Genomic DNA, 19,773 nt, shown 5'->3' with positions numbered 1-19,773 from the left:
TTAATGACTTTTCAAAGTGTGGGCTGCTACAATATTTCATCACATTTGTTTCACACTGTTTATATAAAATACTTGTATGTTCCTTCCCCAAGCAATTCTCATAAAATCTGAAAGCAAAATAAGTATGGAAAAATAATCATACACTTGAAAATATGATTAAGGATCAAAGGTGTTGAACAATAGAGAAGAGGAACACAACAAATGGCTCAACCCTACACATGCTGAAGGCAATGCATTACACAGTGCGTTACTTAAGTGTTTTCAACTGAACAGGACAATTATTAACTGTAAACTTTTACTTAAAGTGTTCTTTCTTCAAAGAAACTGGTAGGCTAATCGATGTCATGGAAATAACGGTTTTACCTAATAACATGATCTCTAGTTTTTTGCGGTCCACTCGAAACCTCTCCTCGGTCCACTCGGGGTCCGGAGTCGCCGTGGGTCCAATGGAGTCATCCTCAGACACGGGCAGAGGGGAATCAGTGCTACGCTCGCTGTTGGAGCCCGGATCAGACTGCTGTAAGTATCCGCTTAAGGGTTCACACTGAGCGGCCATGACTTTCACAGAGCACCGCCGACTCTCCGCAACGCCACGCACGCACGCGCCCTCAGATCAGACACATTCCCGCGGAGGGTGAGCGCGAGTCATCGCGGCCACGGGCTCTCTGTTACTTACCCTGACCACGAGTGATAAAGTGAGGGCAGGCAGATGTAGAGCACCGCCCTTTGCTCAATATGAGCCAGACGGTCATGGGTGGATGGATGCGGGCTGTATTAGTGAAATTAGTGAGCTGTCTACCTAGACAGCATTATTGGCCACTATATGAGCGTGCTGCATATTTGTTCTGATTCAGCTCTGCTTTAGATGTCCAGAAATGTTGCACGCACTTGTAATCCACAAAGTGGCTGTCTAAGTAGTATGCAGCTCACTAGGTTTTGAGACACAGCCAGTGTGTTTTCAAAACAGCAGGTCTGGAAATTCAACCTATCCTCCCACCTCCTTTATAAAGTTATAAAAGAGGGATGTCTATTGTAATAGTTGTTTATTGCGTCAGTTATTTCCCCTTTGAATTTTCCTTACTTTAATATTTTGTTAATGTTATTATCTTCATACATATACTTTATTTATGAATAATAATACGAAAAATATGACACCATAAGATCATATGAGGCAAATATAAACATAAATTATATGTTAATAATATATAATAAATTATAAAATAATATATTGTAAAATCTAGTGTCAATTATTTTTCCTTTTAATTTTCCTTTTTCTTGTTATCTTCGTACATAGCCCTTATTTATTTATTTACTTAATTTTTAGTAACTGATTTATTAATAATCAATTTAATAGTAAGACAAATATAGAACCAACAGCATATCAGACAAACATAAATATATTTTACAAATAGTACACATTCATATAAATTCATTTAATATTAGTTATGTATACATTTTTAAATAAAAAATTTAATAATTTAATTACATAATATAATGTAAAATCTAGTTATAGAAAAGTTCTATTTCGTGTCACTTACTTTTAATTTTCCTTTTCTTGTTATCTTCTTGCATAGCCCTTGTGTATTTATTTATTTATCAACAATCAACTGAATAACAAGACAAATGTGACACCAATATGGAGCATTTAAGGCCATACGAGACGAAAAAAAATATATTTTACAAATTATAAAAATTCATATAAATGCATTTATATTTAAATATACTAATAATTTAGTAATAAAATAATTGTAACAAAATAATAATAATCACCCGATCACGTGATCCATGATGCTTCTGCAAGGATGTAGCCGTCAGCTGGATGAATGTAGCGATTTGACTTAAGGTGTTTACACACATTTCATGTACGTATAGTATTTTGTTTGTTTGTTTTGTTTTTTCTGCATGCAATACAACCGTACTACCGTCATTATTCCATGCATTTCAAAATCCGGTAGTGCCAATAGCACTGAAGAAGCATTTCAAGGTTTGTTTTGACAGCTAATGCTGCTAACAAAATGGAGGCGCGTGCGCCAGTGTTATCTCAGTGAGCGCGCGGCATCTAGTTTGAACGAGTGTGTTTTATATTCACATCAGAAAATAAACCATAACTATCTAAGGCTGTGTTTAATCTTGCATCGGACTATGTTGTCGTATGGAGACTCTGATGAATAAAATACATAAATGATGCAGAAAACCTAACCTGTTGAGCTGCATGCTTTTAGACAGCAAAATGATTGGTGCGCATATGATGCCCAAAGATGCTGTCTAGGTAGGCAGCTCATTAGTGTGTTAGACACAGCTGTATATCTTGCTATGCAGTTATGTATGCTGTGCAGTATTCAATAAAGCAAGTATCCCATTGATCCAAACTTAGACTTTTATTTTTTTTTATTTTTCAATAAGTGTTTTTTGTCAGAATGTATGAACATGGCGATGGGGATCTAGAGGAGAGTTTATCTGGCACTTTCAGACCATCATTTGCTCTGGGTAGAGGACTGCCAGGCTGGATATCACTGAATCCACCTCAGCCGGGCAGACTGACCTCTCTGCGCTCCAGACACTTGACCCTGGGTGGATATAAGAAGGTTGCACCTTGTTCTGTTTTCTGCTACTCTCAGCTTTCTATTAAACATAAAAGATGTAAGACCAATTCATAGAACATGTTAAGTTAAATAGGATGGGAATACTCAACTCTAGAAACAACATAAATGACTAACAGGGTGTTCCCTCCCACAGAAGACCTTCGTACCAAATGTTCACTCCGTTCGCAAAACTAAAGATGAGTAAGTATTTTAGACCCCCCTTATAAACTTTATTAGAGAGTGATTTCGAGACTAATCTGCTTTATGTAAATATTTTAGTTTTTGTAAGTGTTATACGTTTTAAATAATTAAAGGGATAGTTCACCCCAAAATGAAAATTCTCTCATGAGTTATTCACCCTCATGCTATCCCAGACGTGTATGACTTTCTTTCTTCTGCTGAACACAAATTAAGATATTAGAAGAATATCTCAGCTCTGTAGGTCCATACAATGCAAGTGTATGGGTAAAAAAAAAAATTAAAGCTCCAAAAGCACATAAAGGCAGTGTAAAAGTAATCCATACAACTCCAGTGGTTTAATCCATATCTTCAGAAGCGATAGGATAGTGTGGGTGAGAAACAGATCAATATTTAAATCCTTTTTAACTATAAATCTCCACTTTCACTTTCACATTCTTCTTGTGTTTTTAGCGATTCATATTCTTGGTGCATATCGCCACCTACTGGGCAGGGAGGAGAATTTATAGTAAAAAATAATTTAAATATTGATCAATTGAAAATGTTGGTGTCCATTCAGTTGCATTGTGAGGACCTACAGAGCTGAAATATTCTTCTAAAAATCTTTGTGTTTAACAGAAGTCATACACATCTGGGAGTGTGAGGAAATAATGAGAGAATTTAGATTTTTGGGTGAACTATTCCTTTAAGATTAAAGTTTACTAACATTGATAGACTCTTCAGCATTCAAAACGCAACTGACAGTGATGACGTGTAACATTGAATTGCAATTGGTCTTCGTACTTTCATCTATTTGTATGCTGAATTGTGATTGTTCTTTTTTGACCATTTAAGCTGCCTTTACATTGCACACGTTTTCTGGAGGTTACAGGAGGAAACTCACATTGCACCAAAGAAAGAGAGGAGAGAGCAAGAAGACAGGCAAAGAGAGAGACGGCGACGAGAAAAGCCACAGACTATTTAGTCTCACTCCGTCTTTGAGCAGGGCACTGCAGACACCTATAGGAAACTGCATACAGCGCACTTATACAACACTAACTTATGGTGGAACAATGAAAATTAAATAGAAAATCAAATGCTGAAGCACTAATGCAATTTACGGGTGCTTGTTCTTATTAAGTTGTAGGTAATTGGGGTGACTAAGCTTAGTGACTGTGGCCCCGCACTTGTCACAAAATGCATTAAAAAGGAGAAGAAGAATACTGAGGACGATGATAACTAAATTGTACAAAAACTCCAACGAGATGATGTAAACAAAGTCACAACACAGTGACTCTTTATTTTTCTTTTAGCTAGTCTGATGTACTTTGAAGTTAATCACTAACATTTTATTGATTTTTTGTTGGTTTGACTGCATAGTTTTTGGATTAAAAAATGATCCAAAGCAAAGACCAATAAGACTTCCACTCCAACAGTCATGCAACATTTTGTCTACAGAGGCAGCTAAAACATGCAAGTTATAGTTTATGCTAATGGTAATTTTATATGGCTAGTTAGGTATTGATAATTTGTTTAAAGTCCTCAAGAAATGGCTTGACAAGTGCTGTTTTGTTTCCTATCTTGATGTAGCTCCAATTGAAACAGGAAGTTTGGGATTAAAATTCGTATTTACATTAGGGCTGGGCAATATGGCAAAAAAATAAAAAAAATATCGATTTTCTTCAAACTTCAGATTTTCAATTCGATTTTCCTATATTTAAAGGTATTTTTCCAAAAAGTAACCCTAACATGATTAAAATAACATGTTCCTTATAAGTTTTTTTTGTTTGTTTTTTGTCAATATGGAAAACAAAAGTGAACAGAAATGCACAAAAAAAGTGCACCACTGAAAGTTGTCAACAGTGTAAAAATAAAATAAATTAAAATCTAATTTATTTAAAATAACACTGATGTTCAGAAATAATAGTATAAAATAATAAAACTACAAAATACCTCAAAGCTAATTTAGGTATTATTTTTATCTAAATCAAGTCCATCTAGAAATCATTATCTAGAAATTGTCATGTTTATCTAGAAAATATTTTTAGTATATCAATCAATTTGTATGTACAACCATAAACACCTGCAGATAGAGTCCAGATATCAGAAAAATCTGTGTGAAAAACAGAAGGAAATTGATATTCAAGAAAACTTCTCCCCTCTGTCATAGCCCTCAGATCTCATTTGCACTTAAAACATTTTCAAATTCAGCATGTCAAGACTCGTCACACTAGGTTTTGACGTCAGTGATACCCAACACCATTGGTTCTCAAACATCTTGTTGCCAAACACATTACAAAGTTTGAATATATGGAAGCATGAATAAGATTTGAGAGCTTCAGCAGTGGGGAAGATTTTCAGTGAAATTATTCTGAGATTCTTCAAAAGATCAGCTTTTGTGTTCCAGAGAAGAAATAAAGTAATATGTATTTTGAACAATATGAGCAACACTAAATGACAGAATTTTCATTTTTATGCTGAGCTATTCCTTTAAAAGGACAGTTCACCCAAAAATGAAATTTCTCTCATCATTCACTCACCCTCATGCCATCCCAGATGTGTATGACTTTCATTCTTCTGCAGAACACAAAGATTTAAAAAAAAAAATATCTCAGCTCTGTAGGTCCTTACAATGCAAGTGAATGATAGTCAGAACTTTGAAGCTCCAAAAATCACATGAAGGCAGCATAAAAGTGATCCATACGACTCCAGTGGTTGAAGCTCCCTACTGGTCAGGGAGAAGAATTTCTTGCAAAAAAAGGACTTCATTTTTTATCTGTTTCTCACCCACACCTATCGTATCACTTCTGAAGAAATGGATTTTACCACGGGAGTGGTTTTATGATGCCTTTATGTGCTTTTTGGAGCATTACAATTTTGGCACCCATTCACTTGCATTGTATGGACCTACAGATCTGAAATATTCTTCTAAAAATCTTCATTTGTGTTCTGCAGAAGACAGAAAGTCATACACATCTGGAATGGCATGAGGGTGAATAAATAATGAGAGACTTTTCATTTTTGGGTGAACTATCCCTTTAACCTTTGAAAGCACAGACTTTGCACACTGATATAATGAATGACATTTTAAAAATGTGTTGTTGTATAGTATGATGTTGTAGTAATTCCTGTTGCTTTTATAGAAAATGTGAATGTTTATTTTGTAAGTAAAGACGTCATAGAAAACATGGCATCTTCTACTTTAAAGCATTATATGCAAACTCATTCTAAGAAGCAAAAAGAAAACTGATGTCAGTATTACAGTTCATGGCAGGTTAAGAAAGAATGACTTGTTGAAAAGCCTAGAAGCTGTCCAATATTAATGTAAGCGGTCCTAAACTAATATAGTTTAAATAAGAGTGTCAAACCTGCAAAAAAAAAAAAAAAAAAAAAAAAAAAAAGATGCATTGAAAAGATGTAGACCTCCTGACTAGCCATGAAGGGCTGTCACAGCTTTAAAGGGGTAGTTGACCCAGAACTAAAAATTCTGTCATTATTTACTTACCCTCATGTTCTTCCAAACCTTTGTGTCTTTGAAGAACAATAAGAGTACTGCCATACATCATCTTAAGGGCCCCAATGAAGATTGAAAGTAAAAAAAATAAAGTAAATGGGGTAAACTATCACTTTCCTTCATGTTTTGAATCCTACATAAATGCTGTGATAACAGAAAGCATGGAGCCTTTTTATTCAGGACGGAACTGGCCTTTATACAACACATTCTAACAAAGTAACATACTGTACATCGTCTCACTTGGCGCTTGTCACAGTCTTTTTTGGAGCAGTTTTCTTTTTCGGTGCTTTTGCCTTCAGCACTGTGACTGCGGATTTCTTTTTTCTGTCTTTGTTGGCCGTCACCTTCTTGGGTCTCCTCTCTTTTCTCCGAACGAGGTCTTCCCTTCCGATTTCTGTCATGTGCTCCTCCCATGATTGCATTTCGTTTTTGTAACGGACTTTGTCGTCTTCTGCGAGCTGTGTATAAATCTGAGAATGGCACGGTGAGGTCAGATCTATTGTGATGATGCATGTTGAAAGGAAAATGGTGTATTGTTTTTTATTTTCTCCCCTTTTTCTCCCCAATTTGGAATGCCCAATTCCCAATGCACTTTTAAGTCGTCGTGGTGGCATAGTGACTCGCCTCAATCCGGGTGGCGGAGGACGAATCTCAGTTGCCTCCACGTCCGAGACGTCAACCCGTGCATCTTATCACGTGGCTTGTTGAGCACGTTACCGCGGAGACATAGCACGTGTGGAGGCTTCACACTATTCTCTGCGGCATCCACGCACAACTCGCCACGCGCCCCACCGAGAGCGAGAACCATATTATAGCGACCACAAGGAGGTTACCCCATGTGACTCTACCCTCCCTAACAACCAGGCTAATTTGGTTGCTTAGGAGACCTGGCTGGAGTCACTCAGCACGTCCTGGATTCAAACTCGCGACTCCAGGTGTGGTAGTCAGCGTCTTCACTCACTGAGCTACCCAGGCCCCCACGAAAATGGTGAATTGAGTTGAAACTCACTTGTTTCTGTGTGATGTTGAGACTCTTCCAGTCATCTGTCAGTGACTTCATCCTCGCCTGGAAATAGAGATGACGTTCAACAACCAAAACACATTTTGAGAAAATAAATAACAGGGTTCCCACACCTTTGACCCAGGAATAAGTGCTTGTGGGTTTAATCATATTTAACTCTTTCTCTCTGATTCCCTGTCACGTGGAGCTCGCTGAAATAACAACAGGAGCACCATGTGAGCATAAACAATGGTAAATAGGGCTGTCACCATTATGAAATTTGGCTGATGATTAATTGTCAAACAAATAATTGAGATTATGATGATTAATTGTCTCATTAAGGGCTTTCACAATTACTTGTCATATAAATTGTCATATTTTTTAAGGTATACTCGTTTTCTAAATGTGTGCTTCATACACCTCAGTAAGTCATTTTTACATATTTAACTTCAAATATATAAATAAAAAAATAAAATAGGAATTGTGGCGAGGAGGAGGGCGTGGCCGGGCCATGAGGATGCACGCCCGGTGCTGAATAGTCCTTGTGGCAGACTCTGCATTCCCTACCAAGGAGAAAGCAGGAACTGGAGTAAACATTCAACAGAACTTTAACTTCAAACTCAAATTTAAATAGTACAAGGAAACATAGATGCACACACACACAGACACGTGCGTCTTCAACTGGCATCACCGGCTCCTCCTTATCCCCCTCCCGGCTGATTAGGACGATTCAGTGCCGGGCATCCATCCTCATGGCCTGGCCACGCCCTCCTCATCACAGGAATAAACTAAGATTTCCTTTTTATGCTTTAAAAACTTAAGAATCACATGAAAAATACTTTTTTTCATATCAAAATATTTCTAAATACTTACAAATATGTCTCTCTTTTTGGTCAACTTTGTTTTTTGAACTAATATATATATATATATATATATATATTTTTTTTTTTTAATAAAAAATTAAATATACATTTTATATTTATGTTATATTATGCAATAGTAAAATACATGTATTTCTTTCCTAATTTCTTCACACATTATTTGAATGCTCTGATTAAACCCACAAGCCCTTATCTGTCATGAAGCAAAACCTTTGAGATTTCGTTTCATCATTTTATCACTCCACAGAAATAGAGTAACCGTGCGTCTCCTCCTCCTCGTCACTGCGTGTCATTAATCAGGAATATTTGACATTTCATGATAGTTTAAAGTGAAACCGGAGCACTTTGCGTTCACTATCAAAGTTTACACTTGTCTGTTTATATTTCCATAGGAGCTTGACGTGAGCCTCAGCTGACAGCGCGCACATCAGAACGCTTCACGTGCTCTTCCGGACAGGTGCTGGTTGACGTCAGCAGTGCGGCTCAGTGATGCTCGAACTCAACTAGAAGACACACAAACATGTCGTTCATGGCATTTATACAGTATCTTCACTTAAAAATTCCCTTATATGGGCATTAAAATGTGATTGGAATTTGAATGCCCAATAATCGCGGTTGTCTCAAATAATCGCGGTTAGATCAGATAACCGCGATCAGACGGTTTTTTAATAATCGCGATAGGCCTAATGGTAAAAGAGTGATTTAGGGCGTTTACAGTGTACATACAACAATAGGAGTGGTGTTGGTGTAGTGGACTAAAGCACTGAACTGGTAAGCAGAAGGTAGTTGGTTCAATCCCCACAGCTACCACCATTGTGTCCTTGAGCATGGCACTTAACTCCAGGTTGCTCCAGGGGGATTGTCCCTGTAATAAGGGCACTGTAAGTCGCTTTGGATAAAAGCGTCTGCTAAATGCATAAATGTAAATGTAAATCAATATACCGGTTAAAATGATATACTTGTAAAAATGTGTCAACGGGTACAAATTTTCGAGTATTGTTTATATCACGGTTATGCAAAATGTCACAGAATGTTTATTTCTGTACAAATTTGCTGACACCATCCTACCTTGTTTTGGTGTGGATCCATGTGCGATTGCGTTGTTCATATACAGGTGCATCTCAATAAATTAGAATGTCGTGGAAAAGTTCATTTATTTCAGTAATTCAACTCAAATTGTGAAACTCGTGTATTAAATAAATTCAATGCACACAGACTGAAGTAGTTTAAGTCTTTGGTTCTTTTAATTGTGATGATTTTGGCTCACATTTAACAAAAACCCACCAATTCACTATCTCAAAAAATTAGAATACATCATAAGACCAATAAAAAAAACATTTTTAGTGAATCGTTGGCCTTCTGGAAAGTATGTTCATTTACTGTATATGTACTCAATACTTGGTAGGGGCTCCTTTTGCTTTAATTACTGCCTCAATTCGGCGTGGCATGGAGGTGATCAGTTTGTGGCACTGCTGAGGTGGTATGGAAGCCCAGGTTTCTTTGACAGTGGCCTTCAGCTCATCTGCATTTTTTGGTCTCTTGTTTCTCATTTTCCTCTTGACAATACCCCATAGATTCTCTATGGGGTTCAGGTCTGGTGAGTTTGCTGGCCAGTCAAGCACACCAACACCATGGTCATTTAACCAACTTTTAGTGCTTTTGGCAGTGTGGGCAGGTGCCAAATCCTGCTGGGAAATGAAATTAGCATCTTTAAAAAGCTGGTCAGCAGAAGGAAGCATGAAGTGCTCCAAAATTTCTTGGTAAATGGGTGCAGTGACTTTGGTTTTCAAAAAACACAATGGACCAACACCAGCAGATGACATTGCACCCCAAATCATCACAGACTGTGGAAACTTAACACTGACTTCAAGCAACTTGGGCTATGAGCTTCTCCACCCTTCCTCCAGACTCTAGGACCTTGGTTTCCAAATGAAATACAAAACTTGCTCTCATCTGAAAAGAGGACTTTGGAACACTGGGCAACAGTCCAGTTCTTCTTCTCCTTAGCCCAGGTAAGACGCCTCTGACATTGTCTGTGGTTCAGGAGTGGCTTAACAAGAGGAATACGACAACTGTAGCCAAATTCCTTGACACATCTGTGTGTGGTGGCTCTTGATGCCTTGACCCCAGCCTCAGTCCATTCCTTGTGAAGTTCACCCAAATTCTTGAATCGATTTTGCTTGACAATCCTCATAAGGCTGCGGTTCTCTCGGTTGGTTGTGCATCTTTTTCTTCCACACTTTTTCCTTCCACTCAACTTTCTGTTAACATGCTTGGATACAGCACTCTGTGAACAGCCAGCTTCTTTGGCAATTAATGTTTGTGGCTTACCCTCCTTGTGAAGGGTGTCAATGATCGTCTTCTGGACAACTGTCAGATCAGCAGTCTTCCCCATGATTGTGTAGCCTAGTGAACCAAACTGAGAGACCATTTTGAAGGCTCAGGAAACCTTTGCAGGTGTTTTGAGTTGATTAGCTGATTGGCATGTCACCATATTCTAATTTTTTGAGATAGTGAATTGGTGGGTTTTTGTTAAATGTGAGCCAAAATCATCACAATTAAAAGAACCAAAGACTTAAACTACTTCAGTCTGTGTGCATTGAATTTATTTAATACACGAGTTTCACAATTTGAGTTGAATTACTGAAATAAATGAACTTTTCCACGACATTCTAATTTATTGAGATGCACCTGTATGCCTAAACTAACCGAACAATGGAGAAAACGCACCAGGTCGAAACAAATGCTACAAATGAGCCAGGTGTTCGAATCATGGAGAAACTTTACCTTGTGAAAGTGTGTGATTTTGTATTTATTCCCTCGAGGCTTGCTGTAGAACATGTATGTCCATATGCAGCTTTCAGTGAATAAAGAAATTTCGTTCAATAAAAACAGACTGTTGTGGCTCCGCTTTATGATGTCATTTTAGTGTAAGAAAAAAACTCAGGAAAACGCTTGGTGACAGAATCACTATGGATTACAATCATCGTTTGTGATGATTTGCAGCGGAGTGTGATGGCAGATGAAAACGTTCATATCAGCTTAACGTCTTGTCAGTTCTTCAGTAAAAGAAGCTCACTGGTCACTTGACAAGAACACAAGAGCCCGCCTCGGCGACAGAATGATTTTTTCTGTCATGTTTGAAACTTTTCTCGTGTTGCTGGAACCACTAACTCAGCAGGGAGTCCCGACAGTCAAGTGATTAACGACCTTGTGCAGGTAATGCGCGCTTCGTCTCCCTCCACCTGGCCGGCAATAATGTTAATAAAGAACACACCTGAAAATCACTGGAAAAATCAGCTAGTGTGGCACTGGCTTAATGTAATGTTCAGTCATTTCTGTTGTGTGTGTGTTTTGGAAGTAGCTCTTGACCCCTCCCGTCCTCCCCCTTTTCCACCCCCGTAACCGACCACATCTGTTCACACCCATTCCATGAGTCTTTTCGTTTTTAGCTTTACAAATGGTTGTCTACAGTAAAATAAAAATAAAAATTATTTTAAAGGTCATGAACTAGAGCCAATCTTCACCTGCATAGTAGTTCCTCTCGCTTCCTCAAAGTGCTCTGCCATGAAGATGTTGAAGGCGCTCCTGGAGCGTTTAGGCTTGCCAAGAGTATTCAGCTCCTACAATTACAACACAATATTTATTTAAAATAAAGCAAATGTCTCAATGTTGGACCAGTCTGTACCCCAGATACACAATAATGTATGCTATTTGTACTCCAGTGCAAAAAGTGTTCCAGTGAAGGAGACTCCAGTGAATATTTCTCATAGTAAATGTATTTTTTTATGGTCAGTTTCTGCATAGCCACATGCCTTAAGTCTTAAGGTTACTTTAAAGGAATATTCCGGGTTCAATACAAGTTAAGCTCAATCTACAGATTGAGGGGGGGCAATTTTTGAACATTAAAATACTCACTGTTTCAAAAATATAAACAAGACATAAACAATATGATTTTAGTGTGATCAAATCACTTACTAACTTTTTCTGTGTAAAGTTATAGCCAATTTGACAACTTCTTTGCCGTGACAATGTAATGTCTGTAAAAAGGGGCATTGGGAATTGGGCATTCCAAATTGGGGAGAAAAAAAAAAAAGACAAAAAAATTATGATTTAAACAACTTTACAGCTCAAATAATACATGAGTTTTAACAGAAGAATTAATGTAAGTGCTTTTGTAAAATTATACAACGTCACATTTCTGCATATATTAACATTCAAAAATTGTCCCCATTCACTTCCATTGTAAGTGTCTCACTGTAACCTTGATTTTAGATTTTTTAAAGAAATTAGTCTTTGTTAAAATTATTTTTGTGGTAATCAACATTATGGCACAAATGCTGTCAATTGAGCTTAAAGGATTAGTTCACCCAAAAATGTAAATTCTCTCATGGTTTACTCACCCCCATGCCATCCGAGATGTGTATGACTTTCTTCTTCAGATCACAAATGAAGATTTTTAAAAGAATATTTCAGCTCTGTAGGTCCATAAAATGCAAGTGAACGGGAGCAAAAGTTTTGAAGCTCAAAAAAAGCACATAGCCATAATAAAAATCCATACGACTCCAGGGGATTAATTAATGTCTTCTGAAGCGAAACGCTAGAAATGGATCAATATTTTAAACTTTTTTTTTTTTTTTTACTAAACATTCACGAGGGTCGAGGTTAAGCGCGTTGGCAAGTTCACGCGAGAACTGATGTGTGACATACGGAAAAAAAAAAACAGTAGCATAGAGAATCATACATAGATGCCTTATTCGCCTGGTTTGAATACGTCAACTGCGGTGCCATCTTGGAACGGTAAACAAGGAGAGCTGTTTGAATCAGTTTGAATGCAAGTGAGTGAGTGGAGGAGATGCGTCAGATCAAGCTCCTTGCTCAGACCGCTGCATAAACTCCTTTTGTCAAAAAAAGTACTGCTGTCCATAGAAACAGCTGCTAATAAGGGATCTACAGTATGTATGAATATCTATGCAGAGGAGGCTTACGCGCTGACATCACACGAGAGGTAGTTTGAACTCCACCCTCATCAACATACAAACTTCAAGCTGACTGGGAGCGAAAATTTTTAGTTAACATTTTTTTTAAATATTGATATTTATCTCACGCACACCTAGCGTTTAGCTTCAGGAGACATTAATTAATCCACTGGAGTTGACGGCCGGCACTGAATCAGATGATCAGTGGGAGAGCGAGATAAAGGGGCACCGGAGACGCCAGTTCGAGAGAGAGACGCACGCGGCTGTGCTGCATGCGTGTGTGTTTGTCTTATTTTTATGTTTGTTTTATGTTGAGTTTTCATTAAAACTTTATATTGACTGTTCAACCGGTTCCCGCCTCCTCCTTGACCAACCTTTACCTGTTACAGTGGTGCTGAAACCCGGGAGGGAGGAGAGATGCGCTTTCGGAGTCCTCGCTGCTGCCATCCGCCAGGGGAGCAGACGCAGCCGTCTGCCTGGGGACGGAGGGGTCGCTGCCGGCCGCCGAGAGCCAGAGGAACCGCGGCCGTCTGCCGAGAAGGGGAGGAGTGGTTCCGTCCCTACAGAGCTGAAATATTCTTCTAAAAATCTTCATTTGTGTTCTGCTGAAGAAAGAAATTCATACACATCTGGTATGGCATGAGGGCGAGTAAATTATGAGTGTCAAAAATATGGTATTATAATAGTAAATGTCAAAAAACATGACAGTACTATGGTACATGTCCAAAAACCCTGTTTTACCATAGTAAATTATGAAATTATTATTTTGGGTGAACTATCACTTTAACTTGTTTTGAACTGGGAATATTCCTTTAAGTCTTGGCTACAAAAAAGCTATTGAAGATTTTCACTGTTTTTGCCCCGGAAAAAAAAAAAAAAGATACAGTTTAATGAATACGCGTTGACCTTTATAAAAGAGAGAAAAAAAAGAAAAAAAGAAAAAAAAAAAAAGGATTTTGCTGCTTTTACAGTTTACTTAACTGAAATAAAACTAAAGCAACCCAATTCTAAAACATTTAGTCACAACTTGACTTTATTGCATTCTATTTAAATTTGTTTACTTAATCCATTTGTGTTGGGACAACATGAAAACTTTTTGCAGTGTTAATGTAAAAGTGATAAAACTGGGTAAGGGGTTTCCATTTACCAGCATGCTTTGCTTTGGACTGGATGGGGAGAACAAGTGTTGAAAATAGTTATTTTATGCATTTTTGAGGAAGATGAGTATATAAGGAGATTTGTTAATGTTTAATGTTCTATTAATGTATATTGGTATTGAAAAAGTGTCTGTTATGCTGGAGATTTAATTTACTTAAATTAATTAAGTTGGACCAACATGAGAAAATTGAGTTTCACAAACCTAATAAAGTTGAGTTAAAACTACTATAATACATTGATTTGACGTAATCCAAACTATTTAAATTGCTTGTAAAAACGTTCTCAAATTCAATTAAGAGTAATGACATTTTATAAGCGTATGTGGGGTAAGCTGTCACAGTAGAACCTGCCATTAAACCAGCGGCGTAGGTTTCATGTGAACATTGGGGGTGGCGGGGGAATGTGTCCCCACCAAAACAAAATCAACGCTTCTCTTTAAAGAAACACTTGCATTTAACAGCCTTTTATAGGCTTTTCAGATAAATTAAAAAAGTTAAACAATTAATCAAGCACAAAACGATTCATGAAATTAAAAAAACGGTAACGCATTAAAATATTAAAACGTGGTTTAGACCAAAACATACTGTAATTGACAAATGGCATAAATGTATGGAATTGAAAACACACGACAACCTGACTTTCATGAAAAATGCCTTTGTCCTACGAACACATTTAAACCTTTTAGTAAAAATTTGCCTTCATAATATATATACCCAAGAGCTATAACAAAAATATGATAGTGAAAATTTCCTCAGGAGGGCAGAATTCATAAAACGTATTCTTATTTAGGAGGGTTTTAAAGTAGGTGTTTGAAAGCAACATACAAAACATCTGCTAGAGAAAACACATTTGAGCAATTGGACTTTTAACTCCAAATCTTACTGTTACTGAGATATAGCCTGTTTGACAACTTCCACGTGTGACAACTTTCCCCAGTCTTCCCCTATTTGCACCCTGGTGCTTTTCAGACAAGAACTATTTAAAGATTCCAGGTTCAATTGAAGTTAAGCTCAATCGACAGCATTTGTGGCATAATATTTATTACCACAAAAATTTATTTGGACTTGTCCCTTTTTTTTTTTTTTTTTAAAGAAAAAGAAAGGTTACAGTGAGACACATTATCATCAACATTATGCCAAAAATGCTGTCGAATGAGCTTAACTTGTATTGAACCCGGAATATTCCTTTAATTTGATAATTATCCAAACCATAACCCAGATTATTGGGTTGATAATTGCTGCTGTATGTGGCTAGTTCTAATAGTCAGATAGTCACTCCCTTTTTTGAATGCAAGGGTCGAGAACATCCATGATTTGTAAAAGTCTTAGGCACATAAGGTGTTTCACAAAAGCATTTGTCTTAAGATGGTTATTTATATCTTCATCTTTAGTGTGTCAATAGGAGATATAAATGTTAGACTCCCAAACATTCCTTTTGCAAATACAAAAGATTAGAATAGAAGAACAGGGAGCCCTGCAACAGATGTCAAGGCCCCCACAAAACCCCCCACTGAACATCATGTCTGTCTGAGATTACATAAAGAGACAGAAGCAATTGAGACAGCCTAAATAGATAGATGAACTGTGGTGAATTCTCCAAGAAGCTTGGAACATCATATCTGCCAACAACCAAGAAAAACTGTGTCCAGGAGTACCTAGGAGAATTGGTGCTGTTTTAAAGGCAAAGGTGGTCACACCGAATATTGATTTATCTTTTTTTATGTATACTGGACTTAGTTTTCATTTATCACTTAATGTCATACAATTTATGGCATTAATTTTGAAGACATCCTCACTATGCAACACTTTTCACAAGTGCCTAAAATGTTTGCACAGTACTGTAGTTTGTAAAATTCAGGACTCTGAATATGAGACCAAGTTAGTGAGTGGAACCACTTCCCATTGGAGGTGAGATTTACTAAGAAACACTCACCTTCTTTTTCCTAATTGCTTTTCTTTTGGCCATCTTCTGTCTCCTCTCCTCTGCAATAGCAGCAGACTGTGCTGGGGTGAGCTGGGCTTTGTATTTCTCCACAGCAAGCTTGTACTGCTCCCTAGCTGCCAAAGACGCATCCTGAAATGGCTATGATACATATGCTAGAGTTCAAACATAAGAAATTCATTTAAATTGTCAATACTTTTTAGAGTTTACTGCAGTTATCAAACTAGTTATAATTAATTGTTTGATTATCCATTTTGAGATTATTGTGTTAATCAATGGCTGTGGCAGCTTGGTCAGTTAGAGAAGTGCTACCTTTCCCTTGTGTCAGATCCAAAATCAATTCAAAATTCTTTTGTGGATTTTGAGTAAAGACATTGTTAATTTCAGCAATTCTGTGTGCATTTTAATTTATATAATTCAATTATATTATGTTCAACTCTGGAGAAAATTAAGAGACCGCTGCAAAATGCTCAGTTTCTCTGGATTTACTATTTATAGGTATGTGTTTGAATAAAATGCACATTTTTGTTTTATTCTATAAAGTACTGACAACATTTCTCCTAAATTCCAAATAAAAACATTGTCATTAACAGCATTTATTTGCAGAAATTGAAAACTGGTCAAAATAACAAAAAATATGCAGTTTTCAGACCTCAAATAATGCAAAGAAAACAAGTTCATCTTCATTTTTAAACAACACAATACTAATGTTTTAACTTAGGAAGAGTTCAGAAATCAATATTTGTTGATTTTCAATCAAAGTTTTTATGTGTCTTGGCATGCTCTCTACCAGTCTTTCACATTGCTGTTGGGTGACTTCATGCCACTCCTGGCGCAAAAATTCAAGCAGCTTGGCTTTGTTTGATGGCTTGTGGCCATCCATCTTCCTCTTGATCACATTCCTGAGGTTTTCAGTGGGGTTCATGTCTGGAGATTGGGCTGACTGTGACAGTTTCTTGATCCGGTGGTCCTCCATCCACACCTTGATTGACCTGACTGTGTGGCATGGAGCATTGTCCTGCTGGAAAAACCAATCCTCAGAGTTGGGGAATATTGTCAGAGCAGAATGAAGCAAGTTTTCTTCCAGGATAACCTTGTACGTGGCTTGATTTATGCGTCCTTCACAAAGACGAATCTGCCCGATTCCAACCTTGCTGAAGCACCCCCAGATCATCACCGATCCTCTAAATATTGGTATCAGCCATTGAATGACCCATATTGGTTGACCACTATATTAAAGCATCATGTTTTAAAAATAACTTACACCGAGTTTATATGAAGAAACTGCATTCAGAATGGGGACAGAATAAAGACCTGCAGTGCTTATCAAACTCAAACATACCTGCTTCTGTTCAGGAGTCAGCATTCTCCACTGCTGGGCTATCTTTCTAACAATATCCACATTTTTCACTCCTGGATGAAAGAGAATGTTCATTACGAGAGTTCAATATGTTAATTTTGTTAAACAAACCTGGTATGCAAGGTAGCCTTACAACCAGAGCGGTTACAGAATTGAATCTTGCAATCCAAAACACTACCTGGATTTTGTCTGTTGAAGGTGGGCTGAATCTCCTGCACATATTTCATGTATGCTGTGAGGGGTCGCTTAGGTGGACCCCCTGTTGTAGTACTAAAACTCTTTATCAATGGAACTACACAGGAGCACCTACAATTACAAAACATCATGACATTATACAACCAAGTATTACCAAAATAAAAAACAACAACAAAAAAACATGATAATACCATGGTAAATGTACAGAAATATAGTATTGCCATAGTAAATTTCAAAATGATAGTACTATGTTACATGTCCAAAAACCATGGTATTACCATAGTAAATGTAAAAAAAAAAAAAAAAATGATGTACATGTGCATAAATATGGTATTACTATAGTAAATGTTCAAAAATGTCATATTATCATGGTAAATGTCCAAAACACACTCTATTACCATGGTAATTGTAAACAAATAAATAAAACATGATAGTACCATAGTAAATGATAAAAAAAAAACACCATAATACCACAAGACATGTCCAAAAACATGGTATTACCATAGTAAAAGTAAAAACACAATAGTGCCATGTACACATCCATAAACATGGTATTACCATAATACATTTGCAAAAAACATCATAATACCATGAGACATGTCCAAACACATGATATTTCCAAAGTAAATGTCAAAAAACATGATAGTACCATGGTACATCCATAAACATGGTAATACTACAGTAAATGTCCATAAACTTCATAAAACCATGGTAAATGTCCAAAAAACTCTGTATTACCATAGTAAATGTAATTTTTAAAAAAAAAACATGGTATTACCATAGTAAATGTCAAAAATATGGTATTATAGTATTAAATGTCAAAAAAACATGACAGTACTATGGTACATATCCAAAAACCCTGTTTTACCATAGTAAATGTAAAAAAATAAAACATGATAATACCATGGTAAATGTACAAAAATATAGTATTGCCATAGTAAATTTCTAAATGATAGTACTATGTTACATGTCCAAAAACCATGGTATTACCATAGTAAATGTACAAAAAACCTGATGTACATGTGCATAAATATGGTATTACCATAGTAAATTTGAACACAAAAAAAAACAAACATCATAATACCATGAGACATGTCCAAACACATGGTATTTCCCAATTAAATGTCAAAAAACATGATAGTACCATGGTACATGTCCATAAACATGGTAAGACTACAGTAAATGTCCGTAAACTTCATAAAACCATGGTAAATGTCCAAAAGCATTGCATTAGCATAGTAAATATCCTAAAAAAAATAAAAATTAAAAAAATTTAAAAATAAATAAAAAAATAAAAAAACACGATAATACCATTGTGAATGTCCAGAAAAAACATGGTATTACCCTAGTAAATGTTCAAAACGTGGTATTTAGTTAGTGCAAGTAATTGCAAAAGTGTGATTTATTTAGTCTTGTTATGATTTCTAAAGATTCCTGAGACATAACTCAATAAACTGCACATACATGAATAACCTTAAACTGCAAGCATGCTCACTGCTCACCTCACAGCAGATGCAGTAGAGAATAAACCCAGAGACTTCAGCAGAACATCTGCACCTACTGACAGCAAACTGAACGGAGCCATCATACACGCGCTCAGACAATCCAGTAATATGAATAAAATATTTAATGGACAGAGAGGTACTTAAATAGAATAAATTGTTATGACTGTGAATTATCATTGCCGCCTCCTGCGATAACGCCGAGGGGCATCATGGGAGAAACATTACATTCACAGAAGTACTTTCACGAAACGAACATTTAGGAAATTGCGAGGTTATGGATTTACCACATGCTTTGTATCGTTTTTAAAAGGGTAGTATTACATTATTGACACTTTTCCCGCAATATATAACATTAAATGCTCTAGTCCAGATCAACGGAGGACGCAATGGTTGTGTTCAAATCAGTCTGGCATGCCACTTTTAAATTGCGCTGATTTAATCTTTCATATTAATCTTTCCTGACTGAAATATTCTGTATAAA

At 36.7% G+C, this 19,773-nt stretch overlaps 3 protein-coding genes across 14 annotated transcripts in view; 1 reads left to right on the top strand and 2 right to left on the bottom strand.

The window, feature by feature from the left end:
• Positions 1-672, bottom strand: part of LOC127426735 (protein bicaudal C homolog 1-like) — a 159,269-nt gene extending 158,597 nt beyond the window's left edge. Inside the window, exon 1 of the mRNA XM_051673721.1 lies at positions 364-672. Coding sequence (XP_051529681.1) covers positions 364-556 — 193 coding nt within the window. The 5' untranslated portion in view covers positions 557-672. The remainder of the gene's footprint in view (positions 1-363) is intronic.
• A 1,119-nt stretch (positions 673-1,791) lies between these two features.
• Positions 1,792-8,693, top strand: LOC127426763 (DNA-directed RNA polymerase III subunit RPC4-like). Of its 11 annotated transcripts, none has more exons than XR_007894859.1 (4): positions 1,792-1,862; positions 2,404-2,640; positions 2,737-2,783; positions 8,547-8,693. XR_007894859.1 is itself a non-coding variant. In XM_051673783.1 (4 exons), the coding sequence occupies exons 1-4, from the start codon at positions 1,903-1,905 to the stop codon at positions 8,557-8,559; spliced, it is 324 nt and encodes a 107-aa protein (XP_051529743.1). In that variant the 5' UTR covers positions 1,877-1,902; the 3' UTR covers positions 8,560-8,693. The 11 variants fall into 11 exon arrangements, 4 of the variants coding, with proteins under 4 accessions (XP_051529743.1, XP_051529740.1, XP_051529742.1 ...); XR_007894858.1 differs by lacking the exon at positions 8,547-8,693 and adding an exon at positions 3,645-5,282; XR_007894857.1 differs by lacking the exon at positions 8,547-8,693 and adding an exon at positions 3,615-5,282.
• Positions 6,424-19,493, bottom strand: LOC127426754 (transcription factor A, mitochondrial-like). Of its 2 annotated transcripts, XM_051673769.1 has the most exons (7): positions 19,290-19,493; positions 17,771-17,898; positions 17,575-17,645; positions 16,224-16,373; positions 11,682-11,777; positions 7,283-7,339; positions 6,424-6,743 (listed from the first exon to the last, which is right to left on the bottom strand). In XM_051673769.1, the coding sequence occupies exons 1-7, from the start codon at positions 19,373-19,375 to the stop codon at positions 6,510-6,512; spliced, it is 822 nt and encodes a 273-aa protein (XP_051529729.1). In that variant the 5' UTR covers positions 19,376-19,493; the 3' UTR covers positions 6,424-6,509. The 2 variants fall into 2 exon arrangements, with proteins under 2 accessions (XP_051529729.1, XP_051529730.1); XM_051673770.1 differs by lacking the exons at positions 6,424-6,743; positions 7,283-7,339 and adding an exon at positions 8,789-9,019.
• Positions 19,494-19,773: the final 280 nt, after the last annotated feature.

Source organism: Myxocyprinus asiaticus, chromosome 36 (genome assembly GCF_019703515.2).
Source record: "Myxocyprinus asiaticus isolate MX2 ecotype Aquarium Trade chromosome 36, UBuf_Myxa_2, whole genome shotgun sequence".
NCBI classification, from domain to species: domain Eukaryota; kingdom Metazoa; phylum Chordata; class Actinopteri; order Cypriniformes; family Catostomidae; genus Myxocyprinus; species Myxocyprinus asiaticus.
Note: the sequence above shows the minus strand (reverse complement) of the source record. Positions and strands in the feature narration are given on the sequence as shown.

Coding starts and splice junctions, on each gene's coding strand:
- LOC127426763 (XM_051673780.1), top strand. CDS start 1,903: ATGCAATACAACCGTACTACCGTCATTATTCCATGCATTTCAAAATCC. Junction 2,586..2,736: donor CCCTGGGTGGATATAAGAAG/GTTGCACCTTGT, acceptor TCCCTCCCACAG/AAGACCTTCGTACCAAATGT. Junction 2,784..3,651: donor GTTCGCAAAACTAAAGATGA/GTAAGTATTTTA, acceptor TGGAGGTTACAG/GAGGAAACTCACATTGCACC.
- LOC127426754 (XM_051673769.1), bottom strand. CDS start 19,375: ATGATGGCTCCGTTCAGTTTGCTGTCAGTAGGTGCAGATGTTCTGCTG. Junction 11,778..16,223: donor AAGCAATTAGGAAAAAGAAG/GTGAGTGTTTCT, acceptor TTGTAATTGTAG/GAGCTGAATACTCTTGGCAA. Junction 7,340..11,681: donor CGAGAGGAACTACTATGCAG/GTGAAGATTGGC, acceptor CTCTATTTCCAG/GCGAGGATGAAGTCACTGAC.